Source organism: Lethenteron reissneri, chromosome 47 (genome assembly GCF_015708825.2).
Source record: "Lethenteron reissneri isolate LAM-NWPU_2019-01 chromosome 47, ASM1570882v1, whole genome shotgun sequence".
Lineage (NCBI taxonomy): Eukaryota > Metazoa > Chordata > Hyperoartia > Petromyzontiformes > Petromyzontidae > Lethenteron > Lethenteron reissneri.
Window position 1 is genome coordinate 7924740 of NC_083825.1, and position 22426 is coordinate 7947165.

A 22426-nucleotide genomic window follows, 5' to 3' on the forward strand; every position below is an offset into this window, starting at 1 on the left:
CGACTAACGTCCACGGTGCCAATTATTCACCCATGAAGGCTTCACTGGAATTTACCATATCAGTTGACCTATAATCTCTTTATTTTATAATTGGATCCAAGTTCTCCTTCAAGATAGCCTCTGTACATCATCATCAGCCGTGATCCTCGGTAGTGTACAGTTGTGTCCCTCAAATAATGATTTTGTAAATATTTAGTTTTGTATTATCACATACGCATGTGGATATGCTCACATTACACTTAGGCTAACGAACTAAACAAAGATGTACAATCACGTAGAAGGGAAATAATAAAATAATATAAACATAAAACAATAAAAAAATTCAAATTTTCTTGCTGTGGATTTCACACCTGATGATGATTGCTTGTGTTGCAGTCGAAACGTCGTGAGAATTTGTATTGTTTTATGTTTGTATTATTTTATTATTTCACTTCTAAGTGACTTTACCGAAAGAACCAAGAATATGAATCCCTGCAGTCACGAAAGCTCTAAATAAAAAAAAGCTGTACAAATTCGATTTAAAAAAAATGTGGTGAAAATGTATCGATTCGTTTCTCAAATCACATCCCTTGACTGCTGACAATTTAGTGAATTGCCGTAGGGGTGGTTCGTTCGTTAGCTATCGCACGGGAAGAGGTGCGATCGGTGAAGATCGATCAGGACCGATTGTGACAATTCTGTGCCATGCAATTGGTCAATAAGGTTGAACGTGACTGGCTGATTGCCTGAATTACATAAACCGTGTTCTCGTGAACTTAAGAACCCATCCCCTACAAAACTCAGGGTACTAAAAGCATTGACCTGAGCGTCCATGAAGGACCGTTAAGAGTCCTCGCCACCACGAGCTGTAATCACGATTCCACGTGTCCCGGCCGGCAGGAATAGCGACTCCGTCCATGTGGACGTGCGGGGCGGTGGAGACGCTGTCGGTGAACGACGTGGAGACGAAGGTCAAGGGTCGCAAGAAGAAGGAGATCCGCATGGTGCGGCTGCTGCGGACGGCTGCTCGGGGCCTGGAAGAGGAGCTCAACATCGTCCTGACAAGTGAGGGGTCCCACCCACCACCCCCTCCGTGGCTTGTGCCGCTATCGGCGCTACACACCAGCGGCGTCGTCACCTGTACCTCTTTTTCTACCGCGCAAACTGGCGCGGCGTTACGGCGGTGGTGGTCGTTAAATGTCGGAGAGACATTTCACACGGACGTTCTGAAGTGGAGTGGGTTTATGGTCTGTCCGGTCACCTGCACAACAACAAAAAGCCATAATAGAGGTTTTTTTGGGGTTAGATCGCGTGAATATATAAACGTGTCGTTAAACCCGCCATCTGCCGACACAGCCAACTAGTAAGGTTTGTCACGTGAACAGAACGTGCCAATTCGTTATAGTAAAGCACACCGGTGTGTTGGAGAGCCAAGCCACAACATTGACAATCGGAGTACGACGTTTTGCCAGTAAATACAACTAGCTTCATCAGGTGGCAGCCAGATTTATGGAGAAATCCTCCTGTTACGGTTCTTAAACAAAGGGATAGCCCTTCTTGTGCGAAGCGGGAGGGGGGGGGGGGATTAAGGAATGCATATAAATTACAATGGTTGGGTTATTTATATGGTAATCAACGTTCATTATGCATGCACATTGTTCTTGTATGAGTGAGTGCATTAAATTTGGTTGCACTTAATCTAGCTAAAATCAATCTCTGAGAATTCGAATATTGGCTTGACTGCTCCTGCTGTTGTGGAGTGACTCATGCAGCCAGCTATGGCTACAGGGTTTGGTGGTACATGTTGTTTGTCGTTTATTGTGAAATTTCGGTCACAGTTCCTATGATCACTGTTACATTGCTTTTATGGCTTTATTTTGGTGATTTCGAAAAGTTTTTTGGTTTGGCCATGTTTGTTTGTTGTAGTACAGCGTTAGACTGATGGCTTTAATTTAAGTTGTCTTGTGATTGTTGTTGTTGTTTTACTTGCATCCCACTGGGATTTTTTCACACAGCGTTGGTGTACGGTGCTTTTTTTCTGGAAGACTTTGCAGTTTTTTCCTGGATTTTTCTGTTTGCGCTTAGTGACTTTAAGAAGAAAAATTCTGATATTTATCAAAATAGATAATTTGGCAATTAGGTCATCAATGCAGGTGGTCATAGAAACCTGATAAGAGTGATCAGAATCAGAATCTTTGTTTTTCCTGGAGGAATCCAACGAGCTACAATAATGTTTTTTCACAGATATCTTATCTCAACGAAATGTATATATAGCGCCTTAAACAAGGCGCTTTACTAAGAATTAACAACGGTACAACGACGCTGGTGGATGTGGTGGCGGAGATAAGTTGAATAAACTCGATGACAGGTAGCAATGCGCAAATCTGTGATGGGCGAATTCAGCGAAAGCGAAATTGATGACAGTGAATGATGAACGGATTGAATGGACGGGGAGTGATAGCCATGTAATGTTTCGATTTAAAGCTTTCGTGACTGCAGGGATTAATCTTCTTGGTTCATTCGGTAAAGTCACGTAGAAGGGAAATAATAAAATAGACAGACCTGTTCTTCACCTGAGGACAGCTGCTTGCGTTGTGGCCGAAACGTCGTGAGAATTGTATTTTATGTTTTATTTTTATTATTTTATTATTTCCCTTCTACGTGACTTTAGCGAAAGAACCAAGAAGGGCCACGTAATGATGAGAATATGAAGAGGAAAGGTAACGGCGGTGGTTGCGAGGGGGAGATTAAGGGGTCGCGGGGCGAGCGAGGAAATCTGGATCTTTAGTCGCTAAACGCCAGGGCTGCGATGTTCATGCTGCTGCTGCTGCCACTTGTGCCTCTTGTGCCACTTGTGCAGACGAAGAGCTGCACGCTATCAACCTACACACGGTGTATCTCAAGTTCGACACCCACGAGTGGGGGGTGTGCGGCTTCGTGGACCTCAGCGACTCGCGCATCCAGCGCCAGCACCGGCTCAGCTTCGCCCAGGTTCGGGCGGGATTCACGTCGGGTGAGCGCACAACTCTCACTCACACACACCTCTCACTCACACACACACAGCTCTCACACACCTCACCTGTGACACGCAAACACACCTCACCTCTCACACACCTCACCTGTGACACGCACACACACCTCACCTCTCACACACACACACCTGTCACATACACTCACCTCACTTCCCTCACACGCACACCTCTCACACACACAGCAGGGTATCCGGTGGTGGGAGTCAATAATTTTCGCGGGACGTCGTGACCGAAAAAACGATTTTTCCCGATTTTCTCCACCACGCGGCGGCCGTGAAGGAGCGAAGGACAAGTTCGAGCACGAGGAGGTGGTGGGCGTCGACTTCGACCTGGACTCCATGGTGACCTTCGTGCGCCAGCACGCCGCCTTCTTTGCGAGCTCCACCAAGCTGGTGGTGGTGAAGACGCTGCAGGCGCACTTCCCCATCGCGCGGCTCCTCTGCGAGTTCGACGCGGGCGAGGACGAGGCCTTGGGGCTGCAGTGCCACAGGGAAGGCGGCGATGGTGGAGATGGTGGAGATGGCGGAGATGGCGGCGATGGTGGAGATGGCGGCGATGGTGGAGATGGTGGAGATGGTGGAGGCGATGGTGGAGGCGGTGGCGATGGTGGAGGCGGTGATGGCAGCGGCGATGGTGGCTTTGGCGGCGGTGATGGTGGCGATGGCGGCGGTGATGGTGGCGATGGTGGAGGTGGTGATGGCGATGGCGGCGGTGATGGTGGCTTTGGCGGCGGTGATGGTGGCGATGGCGGCGGTGATGGTGGCGATGGCGGAGGCGGTGGCGATGGTGGTGGCAGCGGTGATGGTGGCTTTGGCGGCGGTGATGGTGGCGGTGATGGTGGCGGTGATGGTGGCGATGGCGGCGGTGATGGTGGCGTTGGCGGCGGCGATGGCGGAGGTGGTGGCGGTGATGGGTGTTGATAGTGGCAGCTGCGTTGGCGGCGATGGTGGTGATGGTAGCAATGGCACTTCACACTCGGGCACCTATCTTGCTTGACATTGGGACATGATTAAGTAGGTAGAAAAACGAGGCAATCACCTTTGGTGGGGAAATAAATGTTTACAAAATACGGTGCAGTAAAAATAGTCTGCCGTAAACACCGTGCTTCACAAGCTCGCAGAGAGAAAAGCAATAACTCTAAAGCACCCAGCCTTGCCGGGGCCATGCCGAGCCAGCCTGGCACCAGGTTGTTTTTCCACTGCAAAAGCCGAGCCATGCTGCCGACGTAAGACAAAATAAATTAGTCAATAACCCCGCCCCTGACCCTGCTTGCCCACCCCACCACCCCCCCCCCCACCACACCCTTCCCCCAAGCCAGATTAAAATGCGAGGCCAGTGGTTTGGTTCTGGCTAAGCATTGGCTAACAGTGCAAAAAACCCACATTGGGAGGGCCACTCGCTGGCGCGGCTCGGATGTTTCAGTGGAAAAACCCTCTTTGAAAACCGCTTCCTGTAGATCTCATGCGCTGGTTGCACGAGAAGAGGGGGGCCCACATTCTTCGGTCTTGCTGAAGCCTTGGATGTAGGCCGTCGCATGTGTCACGTTACCGTAATCACAATACAGGCTGCAATTTACAATTTCTTTTACAAAATGTATGACCTGTAATCTAATCGGTTAAGTTACACTTTAGAAAAAAAATTTGTCCTTACATTTTCAGTTTTTGATGAATGTTTATATTTTTTAAGATTGTGTTTAAAATCTGCGTCTGGTGCACTTTTATTCCACTCGGTCAGACAGTGTGGCTTTCCTGTCACCTCTGTGCAATGCATGAGAGGCGGTATAAATCACAAGTGAAGGTGATGACGATGACAATTGTATAACCAATGGGCCAACAGAAAGACGAAGACAATTCTGTTATGGAAACACAAGAGAAACAAAATTTGTGAACCGAGGCCTTAGGTAAAGCGTCCATCGTCCTACAGCGAACAAATAAAAACTTAACGGCGTTTTCTCAGTGGGAGGTCGCTCATTCTCCTCTGCTGTCTCCAGGGTCTGGAGTGCCCTTCCCTTAGCCGTCAATGCCATCAACTCCCTGCCCTGCAAGTCCAGGCTCAACACTTCCCTTTTTTTTCCTGGGCCCATGACTGCCTCTCATCCGCTCTACACCACTCTTTGTATTTAGATGCTATATAAATCCAACCCGTATCATTTATGACAATGCACGCTCATAACTTAACCCACACGATATACGAAGACCAATTTTATTAATACACTGTATGTACGTATAAAAAATACTGTTATGACACAATTCCGTAGATACGTCACTTAAAGAGAGGGGGCTTAAACAGAACAGCGGCGAGTATGCGTATAGGAAGGTGCTGAGGCACGTGACCTGCCCATCGACCAGAGGTCGCAAACGGGTTTTGATTCCGTACCCGTACCCGGCCGCACCAGGGTCGCAAACGGCTACCCGCACCCGGCCGGGTACGGGTAGCTGGGTATCGGGTAGGGTACGGGTATCGGGTACCCGGTTGCGACCTCTGCCATCGACTAACCGTGGTGAACCCGTTTCCGCTGCCGGGTGGACGGAGGCACTGGAGGAATCAAAGAAACTCGCACCATTGTTTCAACTGCTGCGTCGGTAGATCGAATCGAACCGCCGACCTCTCAAGTCCGTTGTGCCGACTGACTCTCCTCACCCACACTTCTCTCACCACACGACAGGTCACAGCCACTTATTTTTCAGCTTGTTCCCTCACACTGCTCGACTCGAATTCCCTCTTTCCCATAATCTGTTTCCCCAAGTTCTCACGACGACCTTGCTCAATTCAGAAAAACGTCAGCTTATCATTACAGTCTTTAATAGTGCCATTTGTTGCTGTTCGTTTGACCTGATGGGCCTTTGGGCCAGTGCTCTGCAATTGTAAAAAAAACTAATATATACATTTTTTTTTTAAAACCTGTTACCATGGCAGGATCCAATACGTGTGGCAGGCGGTCAAAATCGTCAAATGATTTTTTTGCGATGCGCAAAAGCGGCGGTGAACCCCAGTGGGTGCTCTGAGAGCGGCGGGAGGCACAGAGCGCCGTGATTGGCCGCCTGGAAGGAGTGGCCGAAGCCAACGAGGCCCGAGCCCGACGCGTCCCCGCCGGCCCAACCGAGGTGCTCCGTTTCCGCGCCTTCGCTGCAATTTGCCGAGTGCACCGCGGCGAGCAGGTCCACGCATCGCTCGGGAAACCAGCCGCGCTGGGGCGCCAGCCCTGCGCACGCGCACAGCAGAGAGCAAGATTCCCACCCCGCCCCCCTGTAACCTTCAACATGGTGAGAGCACCTATATGAAGGCCAGGAATGCACATTAAACTTTTATAAAAAATTTTATATATTCAGGGATATTAAAAAAATTGCAGTCGTTTCAAAGTAGGGGGTGATGTTTCTATGTGGTTTCATTCGATTGGGTAAATCACAACTGATTTTTTTTATTTGCCAAATATTTGACTATAATAAACTTTTAAACCAAACGATGTATTTTATGTTACCAGGCAAAGCCACACTGAGCTATATAGAACTCTTTTTTTCAAGAGAGATCTGGCCACAAATGATAGCTGAACGACGTCGCTTATCGTGTGAAAATGTATAGCAGCCAAATACTCTAAAACACATGTTGATTCTAAATGTGGTGGGGAAAAACCGGACGACCCAGAGAAAAAATACACGCGACCACGGGCAGAACATGCAAATTCCAAATATACAGGCGTCAGGGTCAGGATTGAACGCACGATCTCCTGCATGCCAGGCGAGGGAGATAATATTTCGCCACCATCGCGTCCAATCCTGAAAGCCAGCACCATGCCCGGCTGCATTTGATTCCCTAGTGCTGATGTTTACTTCGTTTAACACATAGGCTTTCGCAACCAATATCATCCATAACAGAGGTTTACTAATCACACCAGGTACTCAATTTAAGGCCGAGTTGATCGGGAGGCGGCCCAGAACCAGTTCATATAATCACCACTGATGTTATCCAGTGGTGAGCAGGAACCAAACTCAGGTTGCCGAGCTCATAGTGCAGTGCGGTAACAAGGGAAGCTAACCATCACACACGCATGCTAATTAAAAAGACAGATTTGTCCTGTTCCTCAATGGGGTGGCAGTGGAGGGCTTGGTGGGGGGGGGGGGCGATGGGAGGAAAGGTTGGGAAGCGGAACTCCTTATATTGAAAAAGAGAAATGGTAAAAAATGTAATATACAAGTTCAGGCCCAGTTTGGTGCAGTAACTTTTGCGTTGCTTACTGCAGACCAGACGGCCGAGTTTAGGAATCTAACCCAGGCCCCCTTATGTCTGCGAGGCGCAAGTGTAACCAACTGCGACGCCACCTTGCCGCCAATATAACCACACGAAATGACGACCGGAATAAACCGGATCGGTATTGAGGAGCTGGCGGAGGATCGACAGCGACAGAGGAAGTGTGACTGCTGCGTCAGTAACCGCACTCGGTCCAGTGATGATAACCTGACCCGACTTCTCACAAGGAGGCTTTTTGCCATACCTACAACATGCGTTAGAGATCGAAGCCCTCCAACCTCCTGCATGGGGTTATTTGTACTGAGTGCGTGCTTGCGTTTAGCTTACCTCCCTGATTTTCGGCGTGACTTATTTTTTCCCCATACATCCAGTGTCTAAAACAAAGCAACAACGCAAAAAATAAGATTACAAGCAAAACGAATGACTTAACCGTATTGATGATACACGAATGAGACCCACCAATAGTCAACAATGTTGAAACTCCCCCCCCAAAAAACACAAATACTGCCTTTAAAATGTTCATGCATTTACACATCTCCAAAACTGGCAAGATGCTTATCTCTTTAGAATTAGTTTGAGCAAATGTTGGGGGGAGGAGGTGGCTCTGTTTTCAGGCTCCGTGACCGTGGAACTCTGCAGTTAATCGCGTCAAGAGGTTTTGCCCACACAGTGGCTACTTTTAAATCAAGGCTTCGGGCCTATTTCTATAAATTCGTTTTCTGATTTTATTTTGGCATTCTTATTATTTAAGTCTTTTAAATAATTTGTCCTTCTCTTTGCGTGCTCATCATTTCACGAGTGTTTTTTTGCAACACTTGTTCAAAATATTCGGTTTTATCTTAAATTGTGTGACGTGGCTTTGAACCTTGCGGTACGAGGCACTCGTAAATAAACAACAACAATAATTATCATTACATAGCCCAAGTCACGTAAACCAATTCTGCCGTCACACCGTCGCAAACGCAAGACATGTTCCGCACCTCCGATTAGCCCAGTCGGCTACGAAACTTCTACATATTAAACTAAAACAAATTGGCGACCGAACGTTTTGCCCGCGTCTGTTGTTGTTGTTGCTGCTGCTGTTTTGCGGGGTGCTCACGGCATCGTCTTGCTCACGTCGACCGCTTCCCCCGGCGCGACGGCAATGCGTGGCTCCCCCGTGAAGGGCGCGGCGAGGCACACGACGGGACCCTCGGCCAGGGGGCACGCCGAGGCCGTGTACCCCTCCAGCACCCGGTACCGAACCTGCGACGACGTAACCCCACACACCTCAGTGCCGCTGACCCTCGAACGAGGTCAAGCGTGCCGAGGGGGGGGCGCAAAGGCAAAGATCACCCCCCCCCCCAGCATTGCGTCTCGTGGCCACCTCGCGGCCATGATGCCCACAATGAAGATCACAAGGCTCATGTGTATGCTATTAAAAGCAGTCACTTTGCGAGTCGTTCGATCAATATCTTAAGATTCCACCAAGAGTCTCGAACAAAGAACTAAGTTACGTCCTCAATAAAGACGACAGTGTCCAGGCCTCTGCGCTAGAGAGCGAGGACAGGAACTGAAAACACCTTAAAAACACAGATCCTTGGCCTACTGTTTAGACCAGGGGGTCGGTAACCAAAATAACAAAGAGACATATTTTTTTCAAACTCGGTAAAGAATATTTCAAGTGTCGCAACGCATGTGAATACCAGACGGTGGTCATTAATACATAACGTCACGAAGCGGTCCTTAATGAGCCGCATGCGGCTCTGGAGCTGCAGGTTGCCGAACCCTGACAGTGGCAGCACCAAACACTCTGGTTGAGCGATTCCAAACATTTCACTAATCCAATTGTTGGCAGGCCTGAGTGCGCAAAGCAGCTGGCAACACGGAGAGAAACGGCGTAAAGATAGAAGCCACGGGCTTTGAACGAACCTGACGTTCCACCACCAACGCACAAAATCTAAACTATTATTTTTTGAAATGTGACTTTCACGTCCACTTCGTGTGAACTTACGCAGCTCAACGTCCTCTCCTCCTTTTGAGCCGCGTGCTCCTCCTGTGGGAGAGAAGTTACACTCCACGTTGGATCCGGCTCGCGGATTCAAATTCAGTCCGATGAGTGGGAGCGATTTTTGTTTGCCATCCGGGTCGTGGCTCATGGGTTTTTTTTTACTTGGAAATGACGATAGTATTTTGGACCAAGCAATGATGACATCCATGCCCACACATTTGGTATTGACAGTCAAGGCAATGAAACGTTGGCTGACCGTTGCCCTAAACGTTATTTAATTTAACGACGATAATTCTCAGATATTTGTCTTTTACAATTTTAACACACTGCTTATGACGACAGCAGTAAACATTTTATTACCGACAGAACTATGCGAGGGACAAGGGTTACCACGGTGGCGTAGCGGTGAGCCCACCGCCCTACTAAACCAGCCACCTGAGTTCGACTCTCAGCCATGGCTAACATCAAGTGAGATCTGAACTGGTCCTAGGACACCCCTAGGTCAGCTCATCCTGAGGTGAGTATGCAAACGTCACTGCCGGGTCGACGAAGGTTGCTGGTTGTGGCGCCGTCCACACAACTGCCCCCTTCGTGCGCAATGCCGGCTTTCATGGGCGCTCGCTAACAGCACTTGCCCCAACAGCTGATAAAGCATACTCGGGGTGGGGGAGACCTTTGTGTCGTGTGTGTGTGAGTGCACGTGTGTGTGCGTGTGTGTGGGTGTGTGCGTGTGTGTGTGAGCGCACGTGTGTGTGCGCCTACAGTCTGTTAAGGTTATACGGGGGATATTTGTCTTTGTGCGTGTGTGTGTGGGTGCGTGTGCGTGTGTGTGTGTGCGTGCATGTGTGTGCGTGTGTGCGTGTGTGTGGGTGTGTGCGTGTGTGTGTGAGCGCACGTGTGTGTGCGCCTACAGTCTGTTAAGATTATACGGGGGATATTTGTCTTTGTGCGTGCGTGTGTGTGTGGGTGCGTGTGCGTGTGTGTGTGAGTGCACGTGTGTGTGCGCCTACAGTCTGTTAAGGTTATACGGGGGATATTTGTCTTTGTGTGTGTGTGGGTGCGTGTGCGTGTGTGTGTGTGCGTGCATGTGTGTGCGTGTGTGTGGGTGTGTGCGTGTGTGTGTGAGCGCACGTGTGTGTGCGCCTACAGTCTGTTAAGATTATACGGGGGATATTTGTCTTTGTGCGTGCGTGTGGGTGTGTGCGTGTGGGTGTGTGCGTGGGTGTGTGCGTGGGTGTGTGCGTGCGTGTGGATGTGTGCGTGCGTGTGGGTGTGTGCGTGCGCGTGTGTGTGTGCGCGTGTGTGTGCGTGTGTGTGTGCGTGTGTGTGCGTGTGCGCGTGTGTGTGCGTGCGTGTGCGTGTGTGCGTGTGTGCGTGCGTGTGTGCGCGCGTACGTTGACGCAGTAGGGGTCGGCGCCCGCTGCCGTGGGCCAGCGCAGCCCGTCCACGCGCAACCTCGTGGGCGGCAGCTCCTGCTGGAGATTCCTCCAGGCGGAGCCGAGGTCAAAGGGGAAGCGGAGAAGTCGGTCGCGGCGGCCGCCCGCGAACCGCTCGGCCGCCTGGGCACCACGGGGGGGGGGGGGGGGGGGGGGCGGGAGACAGAGAAGATTAAAGGGAAGAAAGCGACTAAAAAATTTAAGCGTGCGTGCGCGGGGGGGGGGGGGGGCGTTAGTCCTCGGAGTTATCAAATTAGCAGTACGGAAGGGCAAAACACTTTTCACATTCGCAAATACTCTCGTACCTATTATTGCTCAGGCTTCTCTAAGTTTCGGGCAGTAGCCCTTTGATCGACAAGGTTAACTCGAGGGCCAGAGTCCCCAGGAGTAAGCACGACTCCACGCCGTGGTTTCCTTCACACTGGACCGTCTCCACGAGAGTTATGGCACTTGGACCCTTTGAACCTCCTCCCATTAGAGAGACACTTTGGGTTGTGATGCAACACTGGCGAGACGGTTCTCAAAGCCTGGCGGATCACTCATTGCTGTTAAAGGCCGTCAATAAGATGCAGGGTAACTCTCAGCCAGGGTCACGTGGCCTTACGCCAACCTGCGAACCCACAGCCTCTGTCGCAATGAGACCGTGACTGAAAATAGTCATTAAACCGAATTTCAGTTTGCACTCGGTTGTACTGTAGATTACAATTTAACGTTACCTTCGCTTCAATCTTGGCCTCGATAAACGTGCGGTTTCTCAACAGTCCATTGAGCTGCGCGAATCAAACATAAAAAAACACCATCGTCATCGTCATCATCATCGTTATTATCATCAGTCCACTCCCACAATTTGAGGACCGACTTTTAAAATCAGCAGAAGATTCCAAACAAGCCGCAAGTGCCTTGGACATGGGTATTGAGATCGCTCGAGACAATGTTATGTTTTGTATTGTACAGCACTTGTATGCTCCTCACGTTTACCAACCTGCAGTGATTAGCGTGATGAAGTATGGTCAAATACTCCCCCCCCCCCCCCCCCCCCGATGACCTGCATGACGAGGGAAGGCCCTCATCGGACTGATATTAAACTAAACAATTGTTTTTCTTTTACCAGGTAAGGCCCACTGAGCTATGTAGCTTTTTCAGAAGCGGTTTGGCCACAAATGACAGCTCAACGAAGTGGCTTATCGGGTGGAAATTTATAGCAGCCAAATACTCGAATAAACACATTGATTCTAAATGTGGAGAGAAAAACCGGAGGACCTGGAGAAAAAGCTAATCGACCACAGGGAGAACATGCAAACTCCATATATACAGTCAAAATCAGGATAAAATCCACGACCTCCTGTGTACCAGGCGAGGGAGTAAACATCTAGCGTTATCCGCGGGCCCGCTAGAAATTTTCACTGCTCGCCCCTCCCGACGTCAGCGCCACCGTGCCGTCGTGACGACCGACCTGATTGACCCCCAAGAGGACCATGAAAGGGATGGCGGTGAGCGTCACCACGAAGGAGATGAGCGTGGCGAGGAAGGCCGGCACGCCGAAGGGGTAACGCGCCACGGCCTCAACGGCCAACGTCGAATTTGAGCCACCCGCCGCAGGCACCAAGAAAACCTGGGGGTGGAGTTTGCGGACAGGGATCGGGGGGAAGGCGGCACAAGCGTGCCATGCGTGAGCGGGACCGGTAACTCTTCTTCTTCCTTCTTGTATGGCGAGGAGGAGTTGATCGGCAATGTTCGTATGTTCCGATCTGAGGTTTTGCGAGTGAAACGCTGAATGAATGGCTTCTGTAGTAGCATGATGAAGAATTATTGGGAAAGCTGCCAGCGAACCACCGAAGTGGTCAGTGGCACTCTACTCGTAACAACAAAAATACCACAGCATTATAAACACGAAGGTCCTTAAAACATCCATGAATGAGCCTCGATCATCTCGAGCAGATGGGTCCCTACTTGGGATGTTTTTTGTCCAATTTGTCCGTTGAGTATATTTGCATATTCTGGGAAAGAAAATGATGGGCGTATGGACAGCTCCGAGGCTCCCTTAATACACTGGGCTTGATGGCTTGTTGACAAAGCCCCCAGGTGTGTGGATGGGAACCTCGCGCGTAACTGGGCATCCGGCAGTGTGAAGGTGAAGCTTCTCATTTGTGCTCTTTCATAACGGATACGAGATGAGTAACAACCACCAATAAACGTCTACGTCGTGAACCCAGCTGCCGGTTTCCTGGCACGCCGAGCATGAATCCCGCACGCGCCCTCGGAGATCCCTCGCAGTGGACGCGGGTTCACACAGAGACCCAGAGACTCGCACAGAGACCCAGAGACTCACACAGAGACCCAGAGTCTCACAATAGACACGAGTTCACACAGAGACCCAGGGACTCGCACAGAGACCCACAGACTCACCCAGAGACCCAGAGACTCACACAGAGACCCAGAGTCTCACAATAGTCACGGGTTCACACAGAGACCCAGAGACTCACACAGAGACCCACAGACTCACCCAGAGACCCAGAGACTCACTCAGAGACCCAGAGACTCACAGTAGACAGGAGTTCACAGAGAGACCCAGACTCACACAGAGACACAGAGACTCACACAGATATCTATTGACAATCACAGAGACCCATAAAAACCCAGTGTACACGAGTTCACACAGAGACCCATAGAGTCACACAAATACCGATAGACACACAGAGACCCATATACTTACAGAGAGACCCTTAGACTCACAGTGGACATGAGTTCACAAAGAGACCTACAAACTCACACAGAGACCCATAGGCTCACAAAGAGACCCATAAAACTCCCAGTGTACATGAGTTCACACAGAGACCCATAGAGTTACACAAAGACCAATAGACACACAGAGACCCATATACTTACAAAGAGACCCTTAGACTCACAGTGGACATGAGTTCACAAAGAGACCCACAAACTCACACAGAGACCCATAGGCTCACAAAGAGACCCATAAAACTCACAGTGGACATGAGTTCACATAGAGACCCATCGACCCACGATGTGCTTCACTGTTCCCTTTGCCCTACATTATGGAGAAGGTGACTGCACCTGCTGTGGCCAGTCTGGATACGATGTAAGGTAGCCCACTGCTGGGGGGGCAGTGAACTCTCTGAAGGTCGAACGTCCTCGTGTCACTCGGGGGTCTCTTAAAATAGACGACAACCCACAGTGGCTTTTGCTCACCGGCGCCAGGAACTCCTGGTAGAGCGTGCTGCCGAGAAGGCACAGAGAGTGGAGGCCGGCGGTCGGCGTGAGCAGCAGGAAGGCCACGAAGGAGGCGCGGTTACGCAGCCCGACGCACGCGTTGATCCACGGGCAGTGGTGGTCCATCTTCAGCACGCACCTGCGGGCACGAGAGAACGTGGTCCACCGTAAGGCTGCTCGCCCAGGAGGTGACGTTGCACACCGAGGGAGCCGAGGAGCCAATGCCAGAGAGAGCAGTGGGGTCCCGGCTCCGAATAGAATTATCTCGCAGTTTTATTGGACCTCCTCTTGTAAATTATCGCTCATGATTATTATTTAATATCAATCCGATCGTTCCCCAAATTTTTATCGTGAATGTGCCATCGATATGATGCCACGATAAGAAAAATAGACTCACACGGAAGGGCCTGTGGGAGCGGATATCTGAGAACTACTTTTGAGATCCCTTCAAGTAACTGCAATGCACATTATAACGGCAGCACATTCCTCAGCCGCCATGCTACAAAGTAACGTTTTTGTTGTTGCAGGCAGTCACACAAAAGTTGTTCTAATTCTCAGGACAAGAATATATACTAATTAAGCATACAACCAAAATGAATATGACGGCGGTTTTTTTTGTCGGTGCCAACTCAGCGCTCTGACCTCATGCACCACCCAGGCACCTCTCATGCCACAGAATCTTAAATGTCTGCTTTCCAGAAGACAGATTACTATTGATCTCATCTGGTGGTGACAGTGTGAAATTAACCGTAAACTACACGCAAACTGTCCACATGGCTGGGGTGTTGACAGCGCAGCTGCTCACTTTCTCTGTAAAAGTGAGCAGAGATTAAAATCATTTAAATCTAAACTTAAATATACACAAACAAAACAAATATCCCCTATATAGTCTTAACAAACTGTTGGGGCAAGCGCTGTTAGCGAGCATCTATGAAGGCCAGCACGGCACACAAGGGGGTGGGGGGTGGCCAGCACCACGCCCGACTGCCTTTGTCTCCCTAGCAACGATGTTACACACTGCACCAGAGACTCATTTGAGGCCGAGTCGACCTAGGGGAGGCGCAGGACCGGAATTGAACTCGGGTTGCTGTGTTCGTAGCGCAACTCACTAACCACTCCACCACTAAATTTCGATTTAAAGCTTTCGTGACTGCAGGGATTATTCATCTTCTTGGTTCTTTCGGTAAAGTCACGTAGAAGGGAAATAATAAAATAATATAAATAAAACATAATAAAATAATTCTCACGACGTTTCGGCCAGACAAACCTGGTCTTCACCTGAGGACGGCTGCTTGCGTTGTGGCCGAAACGTCGTGAGAATTATTTTATAATGTTTTATATTTGTATTATTTTATTATTTCCCTTCTACGTGACTTTACCAAAAGAACCAAGAAGTTCACTCCACCACTTCTACACACACCCACACACACCCACACACACCCGGGCCACTGCTGGAATGCTCACCTCTGACATTGCCGGCAGTGGTGAGACCGGAGTGGTTTGAAGGATTGGCATTTCTCACAGTACGGCAGAAGGCGAGCCTCCTCGGATCGCTCCTGTTGGAGAGAGAGAGGGAGAGACTCGGTTAACATCCAATTCAAGCGTCCCATTCCACCCACATTCAGCGTCAACTCAAAAGAAAGCAAGGACACTCACAGTTTACCGGCATTGACAGGCCTACATCAGACTGGATTGACAGAAGGGCTGTACATTATTACGAACCTCTTACCAAATACAGAGGTCGTTGGGTCAATCTCTCGGCACGGCAGTTAAAAACAATGGAAGAGTTTCTAAACGCTCCCTGCCTCTGTCAATCAGGCAGCGTGAGCGGGCACACTGCAGTCAGTCGACTGGCAGGTCGTGTGTGGTGGGGTCAAGTGTGGATACTCACACCTCTTATTTGGGGTGCCACGGTGGCGAGATGTTAACTACCTTGCCTGGTATTCATGAGGTCGTGGGTTCGATCCCGACCCGGACACCTGTATATCTGGAGTTTGCATGTCTCTCTCTCCCCGTGGTCGCGTGGATTTTTCTCTGGGCCCTCCGATTTTTCCCCTCCACATTTATAATCAGCATGCATTTGGAGTATTTGGCTGCAATACATTTCCATGTGATAAGCCCACTTCGTTAAGCTATCATTTGTGATGGCCAGGTCACTTTTGAAAAACACCTCTAGATAAGCTCAGTGGGCCTTGATTAAAAAAATAATAGTTTCTCAAACATCGGGCCAGCGTGGAAGAAGTAAAGCCAAAGAACACTCCAAGAGGGGGCAGATCTAGAGGGCCTCCTCGTAGCAGAGAGCCGTTACGCCAGAAGTGAGTGAGCGAGCGAGCCGAGCGGCTGAACTTGCGCGCACGTTTTTTTTTTAAGCTTTCGCAAGCCACCCTGACCGTCCGGGTGCGCGTGCAAGTTCACTCACGGGGCGCCATCCGAGGGACACGAACCCAGCGCCGGCGAACACCGCGTGCAGGTACGGCGTGAGCAGCGTGGGCACCCACAGCAGCAGGAACGCCAGGTGGACGATGGCGCCGCCACCACCGTCGGCGCTCCGATGCACGGGCCAGGCCCAGAGCAGCGTGGCGAACAGCGTCACGAGGCCGCACAGCACCAGGCCCGACAGCACCAGCCACGGCCCCCAGTGGCACAGCCGGCGCCACGGCACGCCGCCCGCCATTCGCGGCCGAGGCGTCCCGCCACCGCGGCGCTGGCACGCGGGCGCTGGCACGCGGTGACAAGTCCGTGTCAGCGATGGGGAAGGGAGGAGGGCCGGGCGGCTCGTAGGTGAGAGTGCCGAGCTGCCACGACTACGATCATGGGTTGGAATCCAGGCTTCAGCCGCCTCTTATTCAACCGGGTTCTCGAGTGCAGCGAGTGGATGGTCTCAGCTCATTTACCAAGGACTGCTAAAAACAAACATCATATTAAGTTTAGTTTTTGCACTGAAATTGGCATGAATTCCAGGTCTGAGGATGAAAATATATCGGTTTGACTGCCATTCGACAAACGTTGCCCTCGTGTGTACAGCTGGAGGACAGCAGAGGTCACTTTAAGAGACCTCGGAAGTGCTTCTCTGATATCTACTTCTGCAGGTCATTTTCTGTCGCAAATGCTGCACTGCTCTAAGTGAGATCCGAACGGATGCTTCTTATCTAATGACACGATGCTTTGAGTAGAATCGGTATACAATTGTGGGGGGGGGAAATCAGATTCAAGAAAATATCAATGATGTGCGAAATGTATTCAGTACGTGTCAAGGACCGACTTAGTGTGAGTGATATTTGATCTCTGAAAATGTGGCAGAGATGAGCCTGGATAACGCTTGTAGGGGGTGACCAACATGCACCTACAGGAGCTTAAGTTTGCATTCATTTCAGATCAGTCATGGACACACACAAAACAAACCCCACTGCCGAGTAAAAGGCAAACAAAGGTGGTTACTGCATCGCGCGCTTTCAGATGCGCTTCTGTGGCCGTCTGGAATGCGCTTCCTTCCGATATTAGAAAGCCACTGCTTAGTTTGTTGTCCTTCCCTTGCACCTCCGATTAGCACGGTTGGCTACGTACGGTGCGAAAGAAGTTCAACGTACACACATTCAAACACAAATGATGAAATATTTGGTGAATATTTTGAACAATGTGTAAGTAGATTCCACTTTTCGATACACGAAGCACATTGCAGTATATATACAACTCGTGTATAATATAGAGTTGTAAATGCCATTCGACTGTGAATACTGTTCAGTCCTTTACACACATTTCGCACAGACAATTACACACACACACACAACAATAGTGCAAACAGCAATCAAATATTCACCATCTATCCACTGCTGGATGAATACCCCCCATATCCGTCATTGTACATATGACCAAACGCTAATTTGTACTACACTTAGATTACTTTATAAAATAAAATACTTTCCAGGCTCGTGTCAATCCACTGCTGGATATGAATGCACCTCGTCCCACGCCTCGTTGGGGCATAATGGACACATCATCCATGACTCTGACACACACACACAGCGTGGTGAAGTATGACCCGTAGCATTTGCAGCTACTTTTGCAGCGAGTATCATCCGGCACAAGCCTCTCTCGTGGTTCCACCTCTTCACTCGCCCAACCCACGATGACAAGCGGCAGGGTGATGCGTGCTCCACGCAGCTCACGGAGTGGGGAAGCCTTTGTCCGGCAGAGGATTGAAGATGGCCAGTGCACTCGCGTCTACATCGCGCCAGTGCCAGGCTAGGTGCACACCCGAGACCAGCCTTACATAAGCACCCGCTTGCGAGCAACCGATTAATAAACCAATTAATCAACACGTGTTCCAACAGCAACGATATCATAAGCAGCAACGGTAATCATCCACCACGACTGCTAGTAATGTTATCATAGCGCCCGTGCCAGGCTAGGTGCACAGTCGAGGCCACGTGACCACACACACACACACGCACCTCCGATTAGCACGCTTGGCTAACCTAGGGTGCGAAAGATGTTCACCATACAGTACACACACGAGCACGTGTTTGTTGAGCTGCGGCAGTGACGAACCCACGACCCGGCGTCGATGTGGCGAGTGTTAGTTATCGACAGACACGTGGTACCTGCTGCTGCTGCTGCTCTTTGTTCGTTATCAGCTGTTGCTGCTGATGCTGCTGCCGCTACGGCTGTTCGTGCGCTCGTAAAAAAAAGACTCTTCGGCAAACACGAAGTGGGGGGAGGCGCGACCTCGCCACGTCACGGGTGACACGGAAACACCTACAGGGCCCTGATGGGATTCAGTGGGCCAGGCTGAATAAACACACACACAGGTGACATTCTGGGTGACACGGAGACACCTACAGGGCCCTGATGGGATTCTGTGGGCCAGGCTGAATAAACACACACACAGGTGACATTCTGGGTGACACGGAGACACCTACAGGGCCCTGATGGGATTCAGTGGGCCAGGCTGAATAAACACACACACAGGTGACATCGTGGGTGACACGGAGACACCTACAGGGCCCTGATGGGATTCAGTGGGCCAGGCTGAATAAACACACACACAGGTGACATTCTGGGTGACACGGAGACACCTACAGGGCCCTGATGGGATTCAGTGGGCCAGGCTGAATAAACACACACACAGGTGACATTCTGGGTGACACGGAGACACCTACAGGGCCCTGATGGGATTCAGTGGGCCAGGCTAAATAAACACACACACAGGTGACATTGTGGGTGACACAGAGACACCTACAGGGCCCTGATGGGATTCAGTGGGCCAGGCTGAATAAACACACACAGGTGACATGGTGGGTGACATGGATACACCTACAGGGCCCTGATGGGATTCAGTGGGCCAGGCTGAATAAACACATACATGTGACATGGTGGGTGACATGGAGACACCTACAGGGTCCTGATTGGATTCAGTGGGCCAGGCTGAATAAACACACACACAGGTGACATCGTGGGTGACACGGGGACACCTACAGGGCCCTGATGGGATTCAGTGGGCCAGGCTACATAAACACACACACAGGTGACATCGTGGGTGACACGGAGACACCTACAGGGCCCTGACGGGATTCAGTGGGCCAGGCTGAATAAACACACACACAGGTGACATTGTGGGTGACACGGAGACACCTACAGGGCCCTGATGGGATTCAGTGGGCCAGGCTGAATAAACACACACACGGGTGACATGGTGGGTGACATGGAGACACCTACAGGGCCCTGACGGGATTCAGTGGGCCAGGCTGAATAAACACACACACAGGTGACATCGTGGGTGACACGGAGACACCTACAGGGCCCTGACGGGATTCAGTGGGCCAGGCTGAATAAACACACACACAGGTGACATCGTGGGTGACACGGAGACACCTACAGGGCCCTGATGGGATTCAGTGGGCCAGGATGAATAAACACACACACAGGTGACATGGTGGGTGACATGGAGACACCTACAGGGCCCTGATGGGATTCAGTGGGCCAGGCTGAATAAACACACACACAGGTGACATTGTGGGTGACACGGAGACACCTACAGGGCCCTAATGAATTTCAGTGGGCCTGGCTGAATAAACACACACACAGGTGACATTGTGGGTGACACGTAGACACCTACAGGGTCCTGATGGGATTCAGTGGGCCAGGATGAATAAACACACACACAGGTGACATCGTGGGTGACACGGAGACACCTACAGGGCCCTGATGGGATTCAATGGACCAGGCTGAATAAACACACACACAGGTGACATTGTGGGTGACACGGAGACACCTACAGGGCCCTAATGGAATTCAGTGGGCCTGGCTGAATAAACACACACACAGGTGACATTGTGGGTGACACGGAGACACCTACAGGGCCCTGACGGGATTCAGTGGGCCAGGCTGAATAAACACACACACAAGTGACATTGTGGGTAACACGTAGACACCTACAGGGCCCTGATGGGATTCAGTGGGCCAGGATGAATAAACACACACACAGGTGACATGGTGGGTGACACGGAGACACCTACAGGGCCCTGATGGGATTCTGTGGGCAAGGCTGAATAAACACACACACGGGTGACCTTGTGGGTGACACGGAGACACCTACAGGGCCCTGATGGGATTCAGTGGGCCAGGCTGAATAAACACACACACAGGTGACATTGTGGGCTGAGTGAGAATTGATATTAAATCGCATTCGGGTGACTCCGTTGGCTCTTAAGTGATACATATCATGCTCTTAGGGTTCAGTGAGACTGGTTAAGCTTGCCTGTAATTAGTTAATACACATGCAGAGGTATACAGCACAGTGGCGTCACCATTGACACATCCACGGCTCTTAGTGGTACACGTTTTATCGACCCCAATAAGGATGATGGGCTGAGTTAGCCTTCCAAACAGGACTTGAACTCGCAACCTTCCAGACTGCGAGACGTTCGCTCTTCCGTCGAGCCAACTTGCCGGATATCGAGTGGCAAATTGATTTTGCAAACACGGAGCTATGAACACATTATACAATGTATATAGCATGTACACAGCATACAATTCGTTGTCCTTTCCACACACCTCCGATCAGCACGGTTGGCTACGTACGGTGCGAAAGCAGCTCAAAATATATGCATACATATTATGTCCAACATATGCACATCCATAATACAGGTTTTTTTTTCCCCACGTAAACTTATGCGATCTAACCCAAAAAAACCTGTATTATGGATATTGGTCGCGAAAGTCTACGTATTAAACTAACATTTGCACAAGTACGTACATACAGGTATTAATATATACACACACACACGTATTCGGTGATGTGCACCTATTAATAAGCACAATGGTGCACAATGTGTGCATCAACCAGTGCAGAAAAATCGTTATAGCCACGTGTGCTTGTGACGTTTTGGCGTTGCTTGGGTACGGAAAGGCTGTGGCCCGAATGCTTTCAGCACACCCAAGGAATCCCACGGGTGCCATAATCTGGGCCCCCTTGAGCCTTTGTGCGATTTCTGATGATAAAACCCAACTAATTACTCCGTGTACAGTACAGCACTCCATGGTTACTGGTTCATGTTCATAGCACCCACCTAATGCAGGTATGAGATGATGGGTGTGGTGTCGAGACACCTGTGATTTACTCCTGGGGTTAGCGACCTACGGTGAGATCACGTGTGGTTCACACCCACCTGTAGGTCAGCGAAGTTGCTCGTGATGGGGAGCAGTCGAGAGAGGCGGTGGATACGGAGCTTTGTTAAAGAGACGTTTCTAAGCGACCTTATTTCCCCGCGCTTAGGGATTCTATGGCATTCCTGTGTTCTTCCATCAGCTCCCAAGCAGGGCTTTGTTGAAGTCTGCTGAAAAGACCGGGAGACTCGGTGAAGCTCCCTGGGGTAAAATAAATTTAAAATTAATTCCCCATTGGCCATTGCCCCAGCTCTCTTCCTCATTACAAATTCAAGTCTAGGGCCAACCGGTTTGTCACCTTGGTGCAGAAAAATGCTGACAAACCAGAGTTTATCAACACAATAAAGAAAAAAAAACCAGTATTTTACTTGTACACAACAAAAAACCACGCAAACCCAAAAATACTGTAATGTGACATTTTATTTGTGATGTAGAGTGAAAATATATACATGTTATTGCAATGTAGTAATCAAATACATACAAAGCAACGCTAAGATTTTAGTAATTTCCAGTCGCATGTATTGCCTGGACAACACTCGTTCCTGTTAAATGTAATAAAATACGCCCTTCATGATGTTATTCCTGTAAATACAAAACGTTTGATTGGAATGTGACATTTCTCCAGTCTGCGCATTACGAAATAAGCAGTAAAACATACAAATTAGTGGATAAATACAAAGTGTACAAGCATCATGTCCATTGTGCACTAATTGCAGTACATTTCAGCTTATCATTTGTCCATTCTTTCATCTCACGAGTAAACACTATCACGACTCGTTGGTTCTTTCGGTAAAGTCACGTAGGTTCCTAGGTTCCTACGTGACTTTACCGAAAGAACCAAAGAGTCGTGA

At 49.9% G+C, this 22426-nt stretch overlaps 2 protein-coding genes across 6 annotated transcripts in view; one reads left to right on the top strand and one right to left on the bottom strand.

The window, feature by feature from the left end:
• Positions 1–5098, top strand: part of LOC133354543 (serine/threonine-protein kinase Wnk-like) — a 49453-nt gene extending 44355 nt beyond the window's left edge. Inside the window, exons 14-16 of one of the 2 annotated variants that reach the window (XM_061571451.1) lie at positions 880–1044; positions 2840–2992; positions 3291–5098. In XM_061571451.1, coding sequence (XP_061427435.1) covers positions 880–1044; positions 2840–2992; positions 3291–3931 — 959 coding nt within the window. In that variant the 3' untranslated portion in view covers positions 3932–5098. The remainder of the gene's footprint in view (positions 1–879; positions 1045–2839; positions 2993–3290) is intronic. The other variant, XM_061571452.1, reaches the window with a different exon arrangement.
• Positions 5099–5199: 101 nt separating this feature from the next.
• Positions 5200–21770, bottom strand: LOC133354544 (palmitoyltransferase ZDHHC6-like). 4 transcript variants are annotated; one of them, XM_061571455.1, is made up of 11 exons: positions 21578–21770; positions 16330–16628; positions 15375–15466; positions 13890–14049; positions 12136–12294; positions 11399–11452; positions 10641–10805; positions 9250–9291; positions 8356–8501; positions 7584–7630; positions 5200–6213 (listed from the first exon to the last, which is right to left on the bottom strand). In XM_061571455.1, the coding sequence occupies exons 2-11, from the start codon at positions 16582–16584 to the stop codon at positions 5960–5962; spliced, it is 1374 nt and encodes a 457-aa protein (XP_061427439.1). In that variant the 5' UTR covers positions 16585–16628; positions 21578–21770; the 3' UTR covers positions 5200–5959. The 4 variants fall into 4 exon arrangements, with proteins under 4 accessions (XP_061427439.1, XP_061427438.1, XP_061427437.1 ...); XM_061571454.1 differs by having other exon boundaries at positions 16330–16810; XM_061571453.1 differs by having other exon boundaries at positions 16330–16813.
• Positions 21771–22426: the final 656 nt, after the last annotated feature.

Excerpts from the sequence above, each read along its gene's own strand:
- LOC133354544 (XM_061571455.1), bottom strand. The coding sequence starts at position 16,584 with ATGGCGGGCGGCGTGCCGTGGCGCCGGCTGTGCCACTGGGGGCCGTGG. Across the intron at positions 14,050-15,374 it reads CACTGCCGGCAATGTCAGAG|GTGCGTGCTGAAGATGGACC; the intron begins GTGAGCATTCCA and ends TCGTGCCCGCAG. Across the intron at positions 7,631-8,355 it reads GACGTGAGCAAGACGATGCC|ACACTGGATGTATGGGGAAA; the intron begins GTGAGCACCCCG and ends GCTTTGTTTTAG.